At 41.1% G+C, this 14,232-nt stretch overlaps 1 protein-coding gene across 5 annotated transcripts in view; it reads left to right on the forward strand.

The window, feature by feature from the left end:
* Positions 1-14,232, forward strand: part of stxbp5a (syntaxin binding protein 5a (tomosyn)) — a 222,239-nt gene that overhangs the window by 165,809 nt on the left and 42,198 nt on the right. For 3 of the 5 annotated variants that reach the window (XM_038805189.1, XM_038805151.1, XM_038805159.1), the window contains 2 exons: positions 3,799-3,858; positions 3,960-4,007. The exons of the other annotated variants lie outside the window; for them this stretch is intronic. In XM_038805189.1, the coding sequence (XP_038661117.1) occupies positions 3,799-3,858; positions 3,960-4,007 (108 nt within the window). The remainder of the gene's footprint in view (positions 1-3,798; positions 3,859-3,959; positions 4,008-14,232) is intronic. 5 annotated transcript variants of the gene reach the window in all.

Below are 14,232 nucleotides of genomic sequence, written 5' to 3' on the forward strand. Positions count from 1 at the left end.
GGTATCTGCAGTATTCTGCTTTTCTGGTTTTCTATTGTTCCTTCTCTAGTCTTTTATTCTTGCAGGCTGCATTTCTTTGTTACACGTACAGTGGTGCCAGATCCCTAACGCTGGATTTTTTTGGGGTTAGCAATTCCATCAGTAGAGGAATTCTCTCTTGTGCTTTTTAGTTGGCAACACCGTCTCATAAGCCTTTTGGTGATACTAGTTCAATATTTTCATCTATGGAACATCGCGTTCCAATCCTCAGGAATCTCTTCAGAAATCCCGAACAGGCGCCGGAATGTGGCGACTGGGGGCTTTTCACAGTAACTTCATTTGAAGCCTACTTGTGACAATAAGCGATTTTCATTTCAGAAATCCTAGTAAAACAAAAGTGATACTAATTTCAGTCCCCATTCATCTAGAGAAGGAGTGTGCACTTGCAGGATCCTAGCCAGCAAGGAGCCAGTGCCTTCAGGAGATGTGAGAGTGAATGTAGTTAAAGATTTGTCATGTCCTGATGACTTAAGAAAAGAAGACCTGCACTTTCATGGAAGTCTCCCAAGTGTTTTTGAAGTATAGACAATGCTATAATGTAAAAAAATGCAGCAACTGTTTTGTACACAGCAGCATCCCACAAACAGCAATGAAATAACGACCAGATGTTGGTTGAAAGATACGTATTGGAATACAGGAGAACTTAACATTATTTTCTTCTGATAGTGTTGTGGAATTTTATCCATTCTCTTGAGAAGAGTGGTTGGGGCATCAGTTTAATGTCTTGACTGAAAGATACAAGTTATTTGAACCAGGCACTGTATTAATTTTAAAATAGCTTATTTTCTGATTTACTAAATAGTCCAATAGAAGATCCCCAGGTATAAGGAGCCTTTTTATCATTGGGTTCCACTTGCTAGTTTCTTTGCTGTTCCTTTCCTGGTCGTCATCATTCTTCTTTTATCTTGTAACCTCATTGAGACCCACAGCTTTATAGTCCCCTTACATATTAATTATCTTGTGCTATGTTTTTCATTGTCTTCATGTTTTACAGCTCAATACTAGTGCAATACAGGTAACAAAAGATTTTAGATTTATCCAGAACTGTTCAAATCTTCAGGATGTTCCAAGGCTCTGACAACGAATCAGCAATACTTATGATCTGGCGTCACTGTTTTGTAGGTAAAAAAGACAGCTAATTTGTGTGCACAAAGGTTGTGGTAAAAAGATAAGCAGCTAAATCTTTTTTAGGGGTTGGTGTCCAGGAAATGGGAGAATTTTCCTGCTCCTCAAATAATGCCATGGGATCGTGGCTTAATGTCTCGTCAAACTACATGTATGTACAATATTTCACCTATATTGGAACACGTTGCATTGCTTTGAATTCATGATTAGTGTTCAATTAAGATGTGTGTCTGCGTGTAACTGCAGAGGGAATAGTGCACCTCTGATCACAAATGATGTGTTGCTGTATGGTCACACCTGTTGAGAGGCAATGGAGATTAGTGTCCCTGATATTGAGATAATTTATGTTAAGTGTACTGGTGCATGATGGCTGACTCTTGTTGGAACTATTGTTGCTAAATAAATAAATATGGGAACTGACAGTGAGGCCAACAGAACAGTTATACATTTCTGAAAATGAAAATAATAATAACCTTTGTCACAAGTAGGCTTACATTAACTTTTTTTTCTTTTCTTTTAAATTTAGAGTACCCAATTGATTTTATCCAATTAAGGGGCAATTTAGTGAGGCCAATCCACCTACCCTGCACATCATTGGGTTGTGAGGGTGAAACCCATGCAACACGGGGAGAATGTGCAAACTCCACATGGGCAGTGGCCCAGAGCTGGGGTCGAACCTGGGACCTCGGCGCTGTGAGGCAGCAGTGCTATCCACTACGCCACCGTGCTGCCCGGCTTACATTAACACTGCAATGAAATTACTGTGAAAAGCCCCTAGTCACCACATTTCGGCGCCTGCTCAGATACACAGAGGGAGAATTTAGAATGTGAAATTCACCTAACAGCACGTCTTTCGGGATTTGTGGGAGGAAACCGGAGCACCCGAAGGAACCCCGTGCAGACTCCACACAGACAGTGACCCAAGCCGGGAATCGAACCTGGGACTCTGGCTATGTGAAGCAACAGTGCTAACCACTGTGCTACAAAGACATCACCAATCTTTTTCTGACACTGACTGACTTGCATTTCAGCCAGACCTGGTGAGGGCAATAATAATAAGTGTCAAAAATAGGCTTATATTAACACTAAACAGGCTTCCTTCCCTAAACAGTTAATTAGTGAACTGTTTGGGTTTTTGACAGTTCATGGTCACTTTTATTGAGCCTACTTTTATTTCCATATTTTTAAACATGTTCTCAAACTGCCAAGAGGCCAAGGAGCGGTGTGCATTTGAACTTCCACAGCCAGTAACATAAACACTGCAGAAACCTGGGTCCAGCTGTCTGGTGAGAGTCGTTGATTGCAGCAATATTGGAGTTAAAATTACTTTGACAATATTTGCCCATTGCTTCGGGTGCAGTTGTTGGGGTGGTAGCAGAGGGAGGCTTTCTAATTAGACTAATTCGACCATTATTGACTTCAGTTGGCAAATTAATGTCATTGGTATTCCTTCAGACATTAGTAATTAGATTTATATAGCAGCTTTCTAGTTTCTCAGCTGATTATGACTGTTAACAATACGGATCACAAGGGCTGCAATTTTGATTCCTACTTTTTTGAGTTAATGGAACTCGCTTATGGCTGACCTCGTAGTTAGTCAGCACCTTCTGATTAAAATACTCGTGTGCAGGCATCATATCAGGAAATACATATCAAGCTGGTTACTGACATCCCTCTTAACCAGAAGACACTTGCTATTGGGGGTGCACACTATTGAGGCTCCCACATGAATGATTGTCAAATGGATGAGCTAGTAGATGGTTCCTGCTGGACTGTAACCAACAAGGAATCAGGACAGCAGTATGTGTAATTAAGGTTTCCTGCGCCTTGATGTCATCTTAATGATTTCAACATAGTGCTTTTTGTTACATTTTAATGAGATTTACTTGTAATTAAATGTTCTAACGAAAAAGGCAGAGATCAGGAACCAGCACATCAACGGATTGGTGAAGATTGTGGATGCATCGAACAAAGTAACCAAGAAGAGATTGGAATAGTATGGTCGTATGTTGCAGAGAGAGGAGAACATGTTCTGAGGTGTATGATGGAGATGAGACTGCCAGGAAGCAGGAAAAGAGGAAAACCGGAGAGTAAATGGAAGGATACAGTAGTGGGAGACTGAAATACAGAGGGACTGAAAGACAAATGGGTGATGACAGAAGGAAATGGCGAAGGATAATCAATCAGCATTGTGGAAACCCCAAATAAAAAGGGAAAAGCTGAAAAAAGAAAAAAATTCTGAATAGGCTTGCACCTCATCAGAGAAATGTTTGGGGTTTTGTTTTACAACAAAAATGCATGATTATTTGAGGAGTATCATATTGTGTCTGGATGTCAGGTGATTGGATTGGAAATGTTTAGTGCTCATGCTTAAAGTAACTTCTAAAATTGTACTTGCTACAGTCAGCACTTATATTGTCCAAAATGAGGGGGTGGTGAGGCTTTACTTCTAAATTGCTCAAGTATTCCTTGTGTGGAGAAACATGGGCATCTCCCTGGAGTGCTTTGACATGGGGTTGGATTGAAATAAGCACACATTTGTACCTTGCATATTTAAACCTAGGTTAAGTTGGAGGAAGATGAAATGTTTGTGCTTTTTTTTTTATTTAATACATTGTCAATGTATTCCTGTAGGTTCTGCCTCTTCATGCAATTCTGAAGATGAACAAAAAATGCCTAACTTTATAGAAAGGGGTATAGTATTATTATGGTACAATATAATTTCAGTTTTCAGATTTTTCTTCTGTTACATAATTTTTCTTTTGATTTACATATAAAATATTATGCTTTTCCAGTGAAAAACAAAAGCAGAAAATTTTCCAAGACCGTAGTATCTGATCTAGGTATGATGGATAATTCCATATTTTGCTAATGCCTTTCTTTCTGAAGCACTAACCAAAATGCAAACAAATAATCAAAGCACCCTGCTTGGTGGCCTTTCTAATCCACACTGTACTTTGAGCTGTTTCTGATCTGGGAGTGCAGTGCATGAATGTGATTGATCACCATTTTATTAAATAGGGGCCGCTGTAATCTCAAACTGAACTCTGACGTTTGATCTCCAGATGAACTATTTTAATTGCTTTATCTCCCAGATCTTGCTTTTTTTTTTTAAAAATCATTTTATTAATGAAGATGTTAGTATTTTCTATAAGGATATATGCAGGCAGATGAGTTTGCAGATACCTAATAGAAAGCAATCATATACAATAATTGTGAAACTAGTTACAGCATAAAATTTTATGTTTTCTTAACAATTAAAACAAATTCAAATGGTGCAACATTTTAAATGTGTGTTATTTAGTTCAGTTTTAAACCAGTCAATTGATGGACGGTATTATTGTTCGATATTTGGTGGTTTGGCATTTTTAGACTAGGTGATTGACCTCCATTGTGAGGATTACGTTCTGGTAAAAATTGAAGCTGCGTTTGTATGGTTCATGGCACTGATTATTGCAAATGGTGCAACCAAATTGTTAAATACTGGTAACAGAAAAGCACTTCCTGCTTCCCAGTGAGTAGCCATATGTCTATTGGAAAGCTGCAACAGAATATGTGGCACTTAGTGTTCAAGCTGTAATATAAATATATGCTGGTTGATCTCACTTGGCGTTGCATACAGGGAGTCCGACCAAGTGTAGTCATGAGCTCAGGTGGGGTTCTAGGACAGGAGATAATTGAACCAGAGTGCACAGATATAATTCGGTTCCCATTTTACATTCGTAGTCTTTTTTTTTTACAGTTCTGCCGCAAGTTGCTGCGTCCATAATCTATACTGAAAACTGTTGATGGAACTATACCATATTGTACAACACCTGCTCACTTATAATGGGGCTGCATTGCTGGGGAGGATGTAATCAAAACTTGACAACTTTATATCAGCAGTTTCCACTATAAATGTGGATTTAAAATGAAAAATGTTGACAAAGACTTGAGGGTTTTAATATCAAAGTATTACATGTAAGGTGCACAGTCAGCCACTCCTTGTAATGTTCTAATGCAATATTTTAATCACACTTAAACTACAGTCATAGTTATATATGCATCTAGATACATAAATATATTGGAATTCGACTCCTTCATTTGGTTATATAAAAGATTTGGTTATAACCAATTTATTTTCCATCTGATTTGCTGATTTCAAACATAGCTCACATATAATAACAGAACCTAGATGGAGGCTATTTAAATGACTCAATCAAACAACATATTATTCCATCATCCTTTATTCTACCTGCTTAGGGTACTCCATAAGAAATTTCTAATTTTCAAAGTAAATCTTTTTTGTTTTCCCCAGATTTTTCTGTATGAAAAATTACTTCTGAATTATTGTTCGGTATACAATTCACCTTTTCTGTTCTGCAGTGACTTACCGTGGTTTTACTTCTGACACCGGCTAATCTACCAGAAGACCTCCCTTGTAGTTTGCTTATGAAGGGCACTACACCTTTCCCTGCTGAACTTTGATTTCAAATTTTCTTTCCCACCCACCACAACTCTTCATTGCATGTGCAAAACCATGTTCCACATAGATGTCCACTCTGTTCCCAAAGCTGCTCTAATCGCCTCCAACGCTTCTCCAGTCCTCTCCAATTCTTTGTCGTCAGCTGGGAACCGGCTTTCGCAAAATGACTTGTGTTTATTCAGCAATTTGAATCTAATAATGGCAGCACGGTGGCACAGTGGTTAGCACAGCTGCCTCACGGCGCCGAGGTCCCAGTTTCGATCCCGGCTCTGGGTCACTGTCCATGTGGAGTTTGCACATTCTCCCCCAGTTTGTGTGGGTTTCGCCCCCACAACCCAAAGATGTGCAGGGTATATGGATTGGCCATGCTAAATTGTCCCTTAATTGGAAAAAATGAATTGGGCACACTACATTTTTTTAAGCTTTAATCTAATAAAATGACCATAGGTGCTAATTGGCTCTGAGCCACATAGGAGGTGTTTGCTTTGGTGACCAAAAGCATGGTCAAAGAGATTGCTTTAAGGATGATCTCAAATGAGAGCGGTATAGAGATGCAAAGAGATTTGGGGAGGGAGTACCAGCTTAGAGCCTGGGCAATTGAAGGCACAGCTGTCAATGAAGGGGCAAAGGAAATCGGGACTACTGAAGAGGCCAAAATTGAAAGAGTGAAGAGGCCTCAGACAGTTATAGGGCTGGAAGAGGTTACATAAATTGGAGGGGTATGCCAGTATAGAATTTGGCCACAAGGACATGAATTCTAAAACTGAAGGTACTTCCTGCTAGACCGGGAACCAGTGTAGGTCAACAGAAACCAAACTTGGTGCATGTTGGAATATAGGCAGCAAAGCTTCAGTTAATGGACGATGGAAGATCAGAGGCCAGTCAGCAAAGGATTGGAGTAGTTGAGTTGGGAGGTAGCAAAAGGATATGTGTTTGAGACATTGATGGACCAAGGTGGGTGGGGCAAGGATGGGCAATCTTAGAGTTGGCAGGCTTGATAAGGGAGGTGATGGGTGGTCAGAAGCTCAGCTAAACGTCAAATAAAACACAAGGCTGAAAATGGTCTAGGTCAACATCAGGCAACATTTCGTCTTGACTCCCTTATACAATACCACAGGAAATTTTAGTATACAGTGTAATATTTTATATGCAGTTTATTTATTTTAATACAAATTTGACCAAACCAAAAGGCAATCCTCTTTCTGTTATCTAACATTTGTTTAGCTTGATCTCATTCATTATAGAATTATAGATTCATAGAATGGTTACAGTGCAGAAGGAAACCATCTGGCCTGTTGTGGCTGTGCTGGCTCTCTGCTAGAGCAGTTAATGTCTCACTCTGCTGCTTTCCCGTAGCCCTGCAATTTCTTTCCTTCAGAATATGCCAATCATTAATCAGAGTACTCTGGGTTTTCAATCTTTCCACCAACAGGAGCAATTTCTCTCCCTCGACTCTGACCAGACCCATCATGATTTTGAATATTTAGCAAATCTCTTTTCAACCTTCTCACAACAGCCCCAGCTTCTCCAATCTGCAACCTTCAATTATTTGTGCAGATATATCCCCAGGTCACTTTGCTCCTGCACACCCTTTAGATTTGTAGCCTTTATTTAAATTTCTATATGCAATTATTTTAATTCATTCATTTATTCTTGCCTGCTATTCATTTTATCCCTACTTTACTGAGTAATATAGCACCAAAGTAATGCATGTTTCATTGGATCATAAATATTCCATTCCTTATAAAACTCCCCGTCTCACCATGATAAATGCGGAGAATGCCATTAATTATTTATAATGTCAATAATCAGTAGAACTGGAAATGTAAATACCAATCAAAATGACTAAAATGCACTATTTTCTGAGTACTTATGCGAGTCTTCGTCCTCATGGGTAAATAAATTATCTAAATAGAGACTGAACAATTATATTCTGTCTCCACTCTTACTCTCAGGATATCAATGACAGATATCTCGCTAGCGGTGGTAAGTTGTAGTATTTCTTGTATGAATTGTGAAATGATTTGTCACGTGAGAATACTGGAACTCAGCATCTCTAGTTGGACCTCAGTATATCACATGTTCAGCATTTTCAAAAGAACTCTTCATGTGTTGAGTATGTAATTCCAGTGAACCTCCTGTGGAATTGCTCAAAGTTAGCCAGAGGAAATGGTATGTCATGTAGCCTTGTCTATATTTGCTTGTGGCCCTTGTTCTGCACGGTAACCGATTACTTATTTGTCAATGTACTTTGTTGATTATTCTCTTTGTCTACTGTGTACATTCCCTTGGCCGCAGAAAAGTACTTTTCACTGTACTTCGGAACATGTGACAATAAATCGATCAATCAATCAGATGAGGTCACAGATTTGTGTCTGGACCAAGCAAGAACAGCTGGCGTTCTTGAGATTTTGCTTTTAGATTAATAGTATCTTAGTCTGGAGAAGAGTAAATAAGAACAACCATTAACCATCCATGTTGTTCTACTTCACCGCCACCTTTCTTGGCTCCTCTACAGTTGCTAAATTATCAGACTGTTTACTCAACATCCACTAGTGGATGAGCAGAAATTTCCTCCAATGTACTATTGGGAATACTGAAGCCATTGTTTTCAGTCCCCACTCAAAGCTTCATTTCCCGAGTCCTGACTTCAGCTCTTCCCTCCAGTATTTGTGAGAGACTAAAATCAGTCTTTGTGTCTTTGTTACCCCTAGATTTGACTATTCCCTCTCACTGTGGCTGGATTCCTACATTGTAGACTCAGTTAACTTGCTGTCATTCAAAACACTGTCTTAACTCTCAAATCATCCTTGTGCTCATGGAAGTAAATTAGCTCCTATTCAAGCAACTCAATTTCAAAATTCTCATCCTAGTTTTTGAAATCCCTCCAGGCCTCGCCCCTACCTCTCTATAATCTCCTGCAGCCCACAAATTTCAACCTATCTGCATCCCTTAATGCCTATCGCTTTGGTCAAACCTTTGGTCATCTGACCTAATATGTGGCTCGGTGTCTTATTTTGTTTCATAATGCTCCTGTGAAACACCTTGGACAGTTTTTTATGTTAAAGATGTTCTATGAATATAAGTTACTATTGCTCGTTGATTTCAGAGGACTGGGGGCATTGCAACATAAATAATTAATGTATCTTAACTCAAGGGACATTTAAGTGTTCATTAATGTGAACTATTTGCTAATTTTTAATGGGGATGATACTCCTTTAAGACATGAAATATTTTTTCAAAAGCATTATACATAATAAATGTTGAAAGAATGGTTTATTTTGAAGCCCCCTTTATAAATATTGAAGCTGCACATTGAAAGTGTACTTGGCATTAAAACATGCTGAACGATCCCCTCTTGAAAAACAAGCTGGTGAGCAGCTGAAAGGGGACATCAGTCATAATATGTGCAGAGCAGTATTCATGCCATGAATCAGCAACCAGCTTTAATGTTCTTTAAAGCACTTAATGGGCTTTTACCATCTGTTTCTTCCCATTGTAGGAACTAAACCAGTCTGACAAGCTCTTGAAAGTTTCAAACTAAATTTGTGAACTTCACTCAGAACAGCTCTGCTTAATGCATTAAATATTCCTGAAAACTGTTGGCCCTTAGCTTTGACAAATTCCCTGCCAGATTCAAAAGGTAACTGGTAATTACACAATACAGCAAATCTCACACAGTTACTAATGTTTGAATTAATTGGTTTGCTTTCTCAAAGCAGAAACTCTGGAGACAAAAAAAATCAAAATATTTGATTTTTTTAAATTCTTGAATGGGATGTTGGCATGGCCAGCATTTGTTGTCCATCCCTAATTACCTTTGAACTGAGTGGTCTGCCACACCAGACATTGTTATAGGTCCGGAGTCACATACATGGTAAAGATCATTAGTGAACTGCATATTTTTGACAAATTGTGACAACAATTACTAAGACCTTTCCAATTCCACATTATTAATTGAATTTAAATCCTACCATCTCCTGTGCTAGGATTTGAATCCGTGTCCCCAGAGTATTAACCTGGGCCTCTGGATTACCAGTCCATTGACACTGTCAAAATGCCAAATCCCCTGGATGGATCTAGGCAGGGGCATGGATTTTAAGGCAACTAGGTTTTAAACTCCATATATTTGGACTGAACTTGAAAAACCACCAAACCAAAACCAGATAAAAGTACCTCTTTCCCCCTGTACTAACCCAATTAACTTTTGAAGTATCCATACCACAGTAATGTAAAAAACCACCAAATAATTTGTGCTCAGCAATCTCCCACAGAACGCATTGTGTTAATGATTAAATCATCAGTTTTAGTGGCGTTCATTGAGGGTTAAGGGGTCAAGATTTCAACAAGAGCTCCCCTGTTGTTCCATCAGATAGTGCCATGAGATCTTTTGTGTCTACCTGATAAGGTACTGCATATGGTTGTCAACCTCTGGAGTGGGACTTTAATTCATGAGCTAACTCCAGCAAGAGTGTTGTTAATGGAAAAAGCTGTCACCTTGTGAACACGGAGTGCGTAGTTCTGGAATTGCAGATGCTGTTGGGGTGGCGCGTGATCTAGGGTTTTGTAACGCAGCAGAGAATTTACAACATTAGAAAGGCATTTGGAGTTCAGTAACAAAGTGACATCCTACAGTCTGGTAGCACTGAGCGAATTCTTTGTTTGCCAACAATGAGGGAATGATCCTAGAGTTTGAGAATGTTGCCATTAGGTTGTAGAAGTGGAAGCGAGATGCACGGCAACAGTACAAGAATTTTTTAAAAAGTGTCTTCAGATTCCACTCCAGCAACATTGAAGTGAGTTCTTGAAAAATTGTTTCCCTGAAGTACCACATGCTGAAAGTGTCTTAGACCTCTAAATATAAACAGAGAATGCAGATTTGTAAGTTCTGTGTCACTGAAATTTCAGCTTAAAGGCTTTCCAGTTAATCGTCCATTGGCTTTCAAGTGATTTTCAAAAAGGTAATGCAACAGTATAATTTGATCTGCCCTTCGGGTAATAAATACATTTCTTATCAGTATTCTTGGTTAAGTGTTAAAAGAATTACATTTGAAAAGCTTAAAGGCAGACATGGCAGTGATACAGGAGACACACCTGAGGGTGATGAATCACACTAGGCTGAGGAAGAGGTGGGTAGGGCAGGTTCCATTCGGGACTAGACTCTGATTAACAAGCGGGTGGCGTTTGAAGTGGGAAGTATAGTGGGGTGGGGGGGGGGCAGATACGTTATGGTGAGCGGGAAGTCGGAGGTGACGCTGAACATTTATGCACCGAACTGGGAGAACATACAGTTCATGAGGCGGGTATTGGACTCGCATCGGCTGATTACGGTGGGGGGGATCTTTAATATGGTTATAGATCCAAGACTGGATCGGTTAAGTTCGAGGACAGGAGGGTGTCGGTGGCTGCGAAGGAACTAAAGGGGTTTATGGAACATATTGGGGTGGGGGGTGGATCCGTGGAGGTTTGGGCGGCTGAGAGCCGTGTACGCAAAGTTTACTCCTGAATCAACTTTTTTGTTATGGATGAAACGTTGCTGGCGGGGGTGGGTGGATGTTGAGTACTCGGTGATTGTAATGTCGGAGCATGCCCCGTACTGGGTTGACTTACGGGTGAGTAAGGGGGGGTGCCAGTGCCCGCACTGGAGGTTAGATGCAGAGCTATTAACGGAGGAGGAGGTGTGTGTGCGCAGGTGAGCGAGGCCATTCGGAGGTGTGTGGGGGGAGGTTTAGGCAGCTACGGTATGAGAGGTGTTGAAGGCAGTGGTGAGAGGGAAGTTTATATTGATACAGATACACAGGGAGAAGACTGAGCGGGCGGTGATGGATAGGTTAGTGAAGGAGATTCTCCATGTAGACAGGAGGTACTCGGAGGCCCCAGAGGCGGGGTTGTTGAAGGAGGGGCAGAAGGTGCAGATGGGGTTTTGGTTGCGTTGGGAAGCGGGAGGCCAAACTACTGGCCAAGATCCTGGCCTCGAGAATAGAGGATTGTGTGCCTGGGGTGATAGGAGGGACCAGACGGGGTTTGTGAAGGGGAGGCATTTAACGGCGAGCATTAGACGGCTGCTAAATGTGATTATGATGCCCTTCGAAGGAAAGGAGGTGGAGCTGGTAGCCACCACCTTTGACCGGGTAGAGTGGGAATACTTATGGGAGGTCCTGGGGCAGTTTGGGTTTGGGCAGGGTTTTGTGGACTGGGTCTGGTTGCTGTCCACTCTCCCCATTGCTGTTTGCCTTGGCAATAGAACCACTGGCCTTGGCAATAGAACCACTGGCATTGGCGCTGTGAGCGCCAAAGGACTGGCGGGGGGGATAGTGCGGTGGAGGGGGTGGAACACAGGGTCTCGCTATATGTGGACGACCTACTTTTGTATATTTCTGATCCGGGTTTGGTGGGGGGGGGGGGGGGGGGGGGTTTGGCGAGATTATGGGGATCCTAGGGAAACGTGGCAGGTTTTCGGGGTACAAATTGAATATGATCTTTGCAATTCAGGCGAGGGAACAAGAAAGGAGATTTGGGGGGGGTGCCGTTCCTCGTGATGGGAGGGAGCTTTCAGTATTTGGGTATCCAGGTGGCACGGAAGTGGGTACAGCTACACAAGCTGAATTTGGTGGAGCAGATGAAGGAGGACTTCAGAAGATGGGATGCGCTCCCGTTGTCACTGGCGGGGAGGGTGCAGAGGGTAAAGATGATAGTGCCTGCCTATTTTTATTCTTATGTGGAGGACAGGTGTGGGCGCTATTCGGGATGGCCCACAAATTATATCCACGTGTTTTGGGCATGTCCGAAGCTTTGGGGATTTTGGCAAGGATCTGCCGATGTTATGTCAACGGTATTGAAGGCAAGGGTGGTTCCGAGTCCGAGTGCCGATTTTAACTGTGTCGGAAGACCCAGGAGTCCAGGGGGCGAGAGAGGCTGATGTGTTGGCCTTTGCCTCCCTGGTAACCGGTGATGGATCTTATTGGCGTGGAGGGACTCGGAACCCCCGAAATCGGGGGTATGGATCAGGATATGGGGTATAGCCGGGTTTCTCAGGCTTGAGAAGATCAAGTTCACTCTGAGAGGATCAATGCTAGGGTTCGCCCGGAGATGGCAGCCGTTTATCGACCACTTTGTGGGAAATTAAGCTGTCAGCAGATAGAAATGGGGGATAGCGGTAGGTAAAGGGAAAGAGGGAGGCATCGGGTGCTGGTTGAGGTGGGAAATAGTTAATGGGAAAGGGGGTTGGGGAACTGTGTATGTAAGCCATGTTGTCTGGGTTTGGTTGTTGGGTGAGTGTTATTTGTTTTGTTGTTTTTTTCGTCTTGAAAATTGTTAAAATTATTATATGCCTTAATAAAATATTTTCAGTAAGTGTTAAAAGCATGAACTGATGTCCAAAGTTATACAGAAACCTTACACTGTCTGACAAGAGAATTATATTGATTCAAATTGGGAAATTCCAGGGATTTTGATCACAAAATGAGTTGTAGTACCATAGAAATGTCCAGTGCAAAAAGGCCCACCTCTGGTAGTGGCTGGCATCTGTGACTCCATAATGGTTAAGACCGAGAACATTGAATCTTTCACTGAAAATCAATTTTTCAAGTGGAGCAAGGTGCAATTGAAAATGTTTTTAAAAAACTGAAATTGATAGTTACATGTAAAGCCACTGTATTAAGGAATGGGGAACCAACGTGGGTAATTGAGGTTAAAATACAGATCAGCCATGATATAATTAAATGGCAGCTCAGGCTCAAGAGACTGTTGCGCCTGTTCCTTTGTACTGCGATATCGGGCAGGTGTAGAGCACTGCAGCTAATTTTACATTGTGACATGAAGATGGCTTCTGTTAGTGAAATCTTAATGGAGATGCTCAAGATGCAAAAGCAATTTGATAAATATTTGTGAACTGCATGTTTTCTGATCTTTTTAATTATATTATAAATGTTGGCAGAATGAAGAGGTGGAGTATTTCCAAATGATGCCATTAATATGTTTGATTCATACTCTTTCTCTTACTGGTCACTCAGTGTTGATTTTTCCCTTCTAACAATTGCCCCATTTCATTCTGCTGGCTGCCTATTGATTCATAGTATCTGTTGTGATTTTCCTGCTTCCATAGAGAATCATAGAACCACTACAGTATAAAAGGAGGCCATTCAGTCCATCAAGTCTACACGGACCCTCTGAAAGAGCATCCAACCTAGGCCTACACCCCCATCCTATCCCCATAAACCAGTAACCCCACCTAATCTCTTTAGACACAAAGGAGCAATTTAGCATGGCCAATCCACCTAACCTGCACATCTTTGGATTGTGGGTGGAACCCGGAGCACCCGGAGGAAACCCACGCAAACACGGGGAGAAAGTGCAAACTCTACAGACAGTGACCCAAGGCTGGAATTTAACCAGAGTCCCTGACCACCGTGCTGCCATTTTATTTAGGTTTAAAAAAAGTTCAGCTATTGTATTACAGGTTCAAAAACAAATCTGAGTGAGCTGAAGTGTGACAGTAAAGGAAATGAAAACGTGTCCAATTTCGTGCAGGTCGATTAAATAACTGCATCATTTTTATTTTAAATAATTTTTATTGGAATTTTTTTGAAAAATATATATCAGCA

Source organism: Scyliorhinus canicula, chromosome 1 (genome assembly GCF_902713615.1).
Source record: "Scyliorhinus canicula chromosome 1, sScyCan1.1, whole genome shotgun sequence".
NCBI classification, from domain to species: Eukaryota; Metazoa; Chordata; class Chondrichthyes; order Carcharhiniformes; family Scyliorhinidae; genus Scyliorhinus; species Scyliorhinus canicula.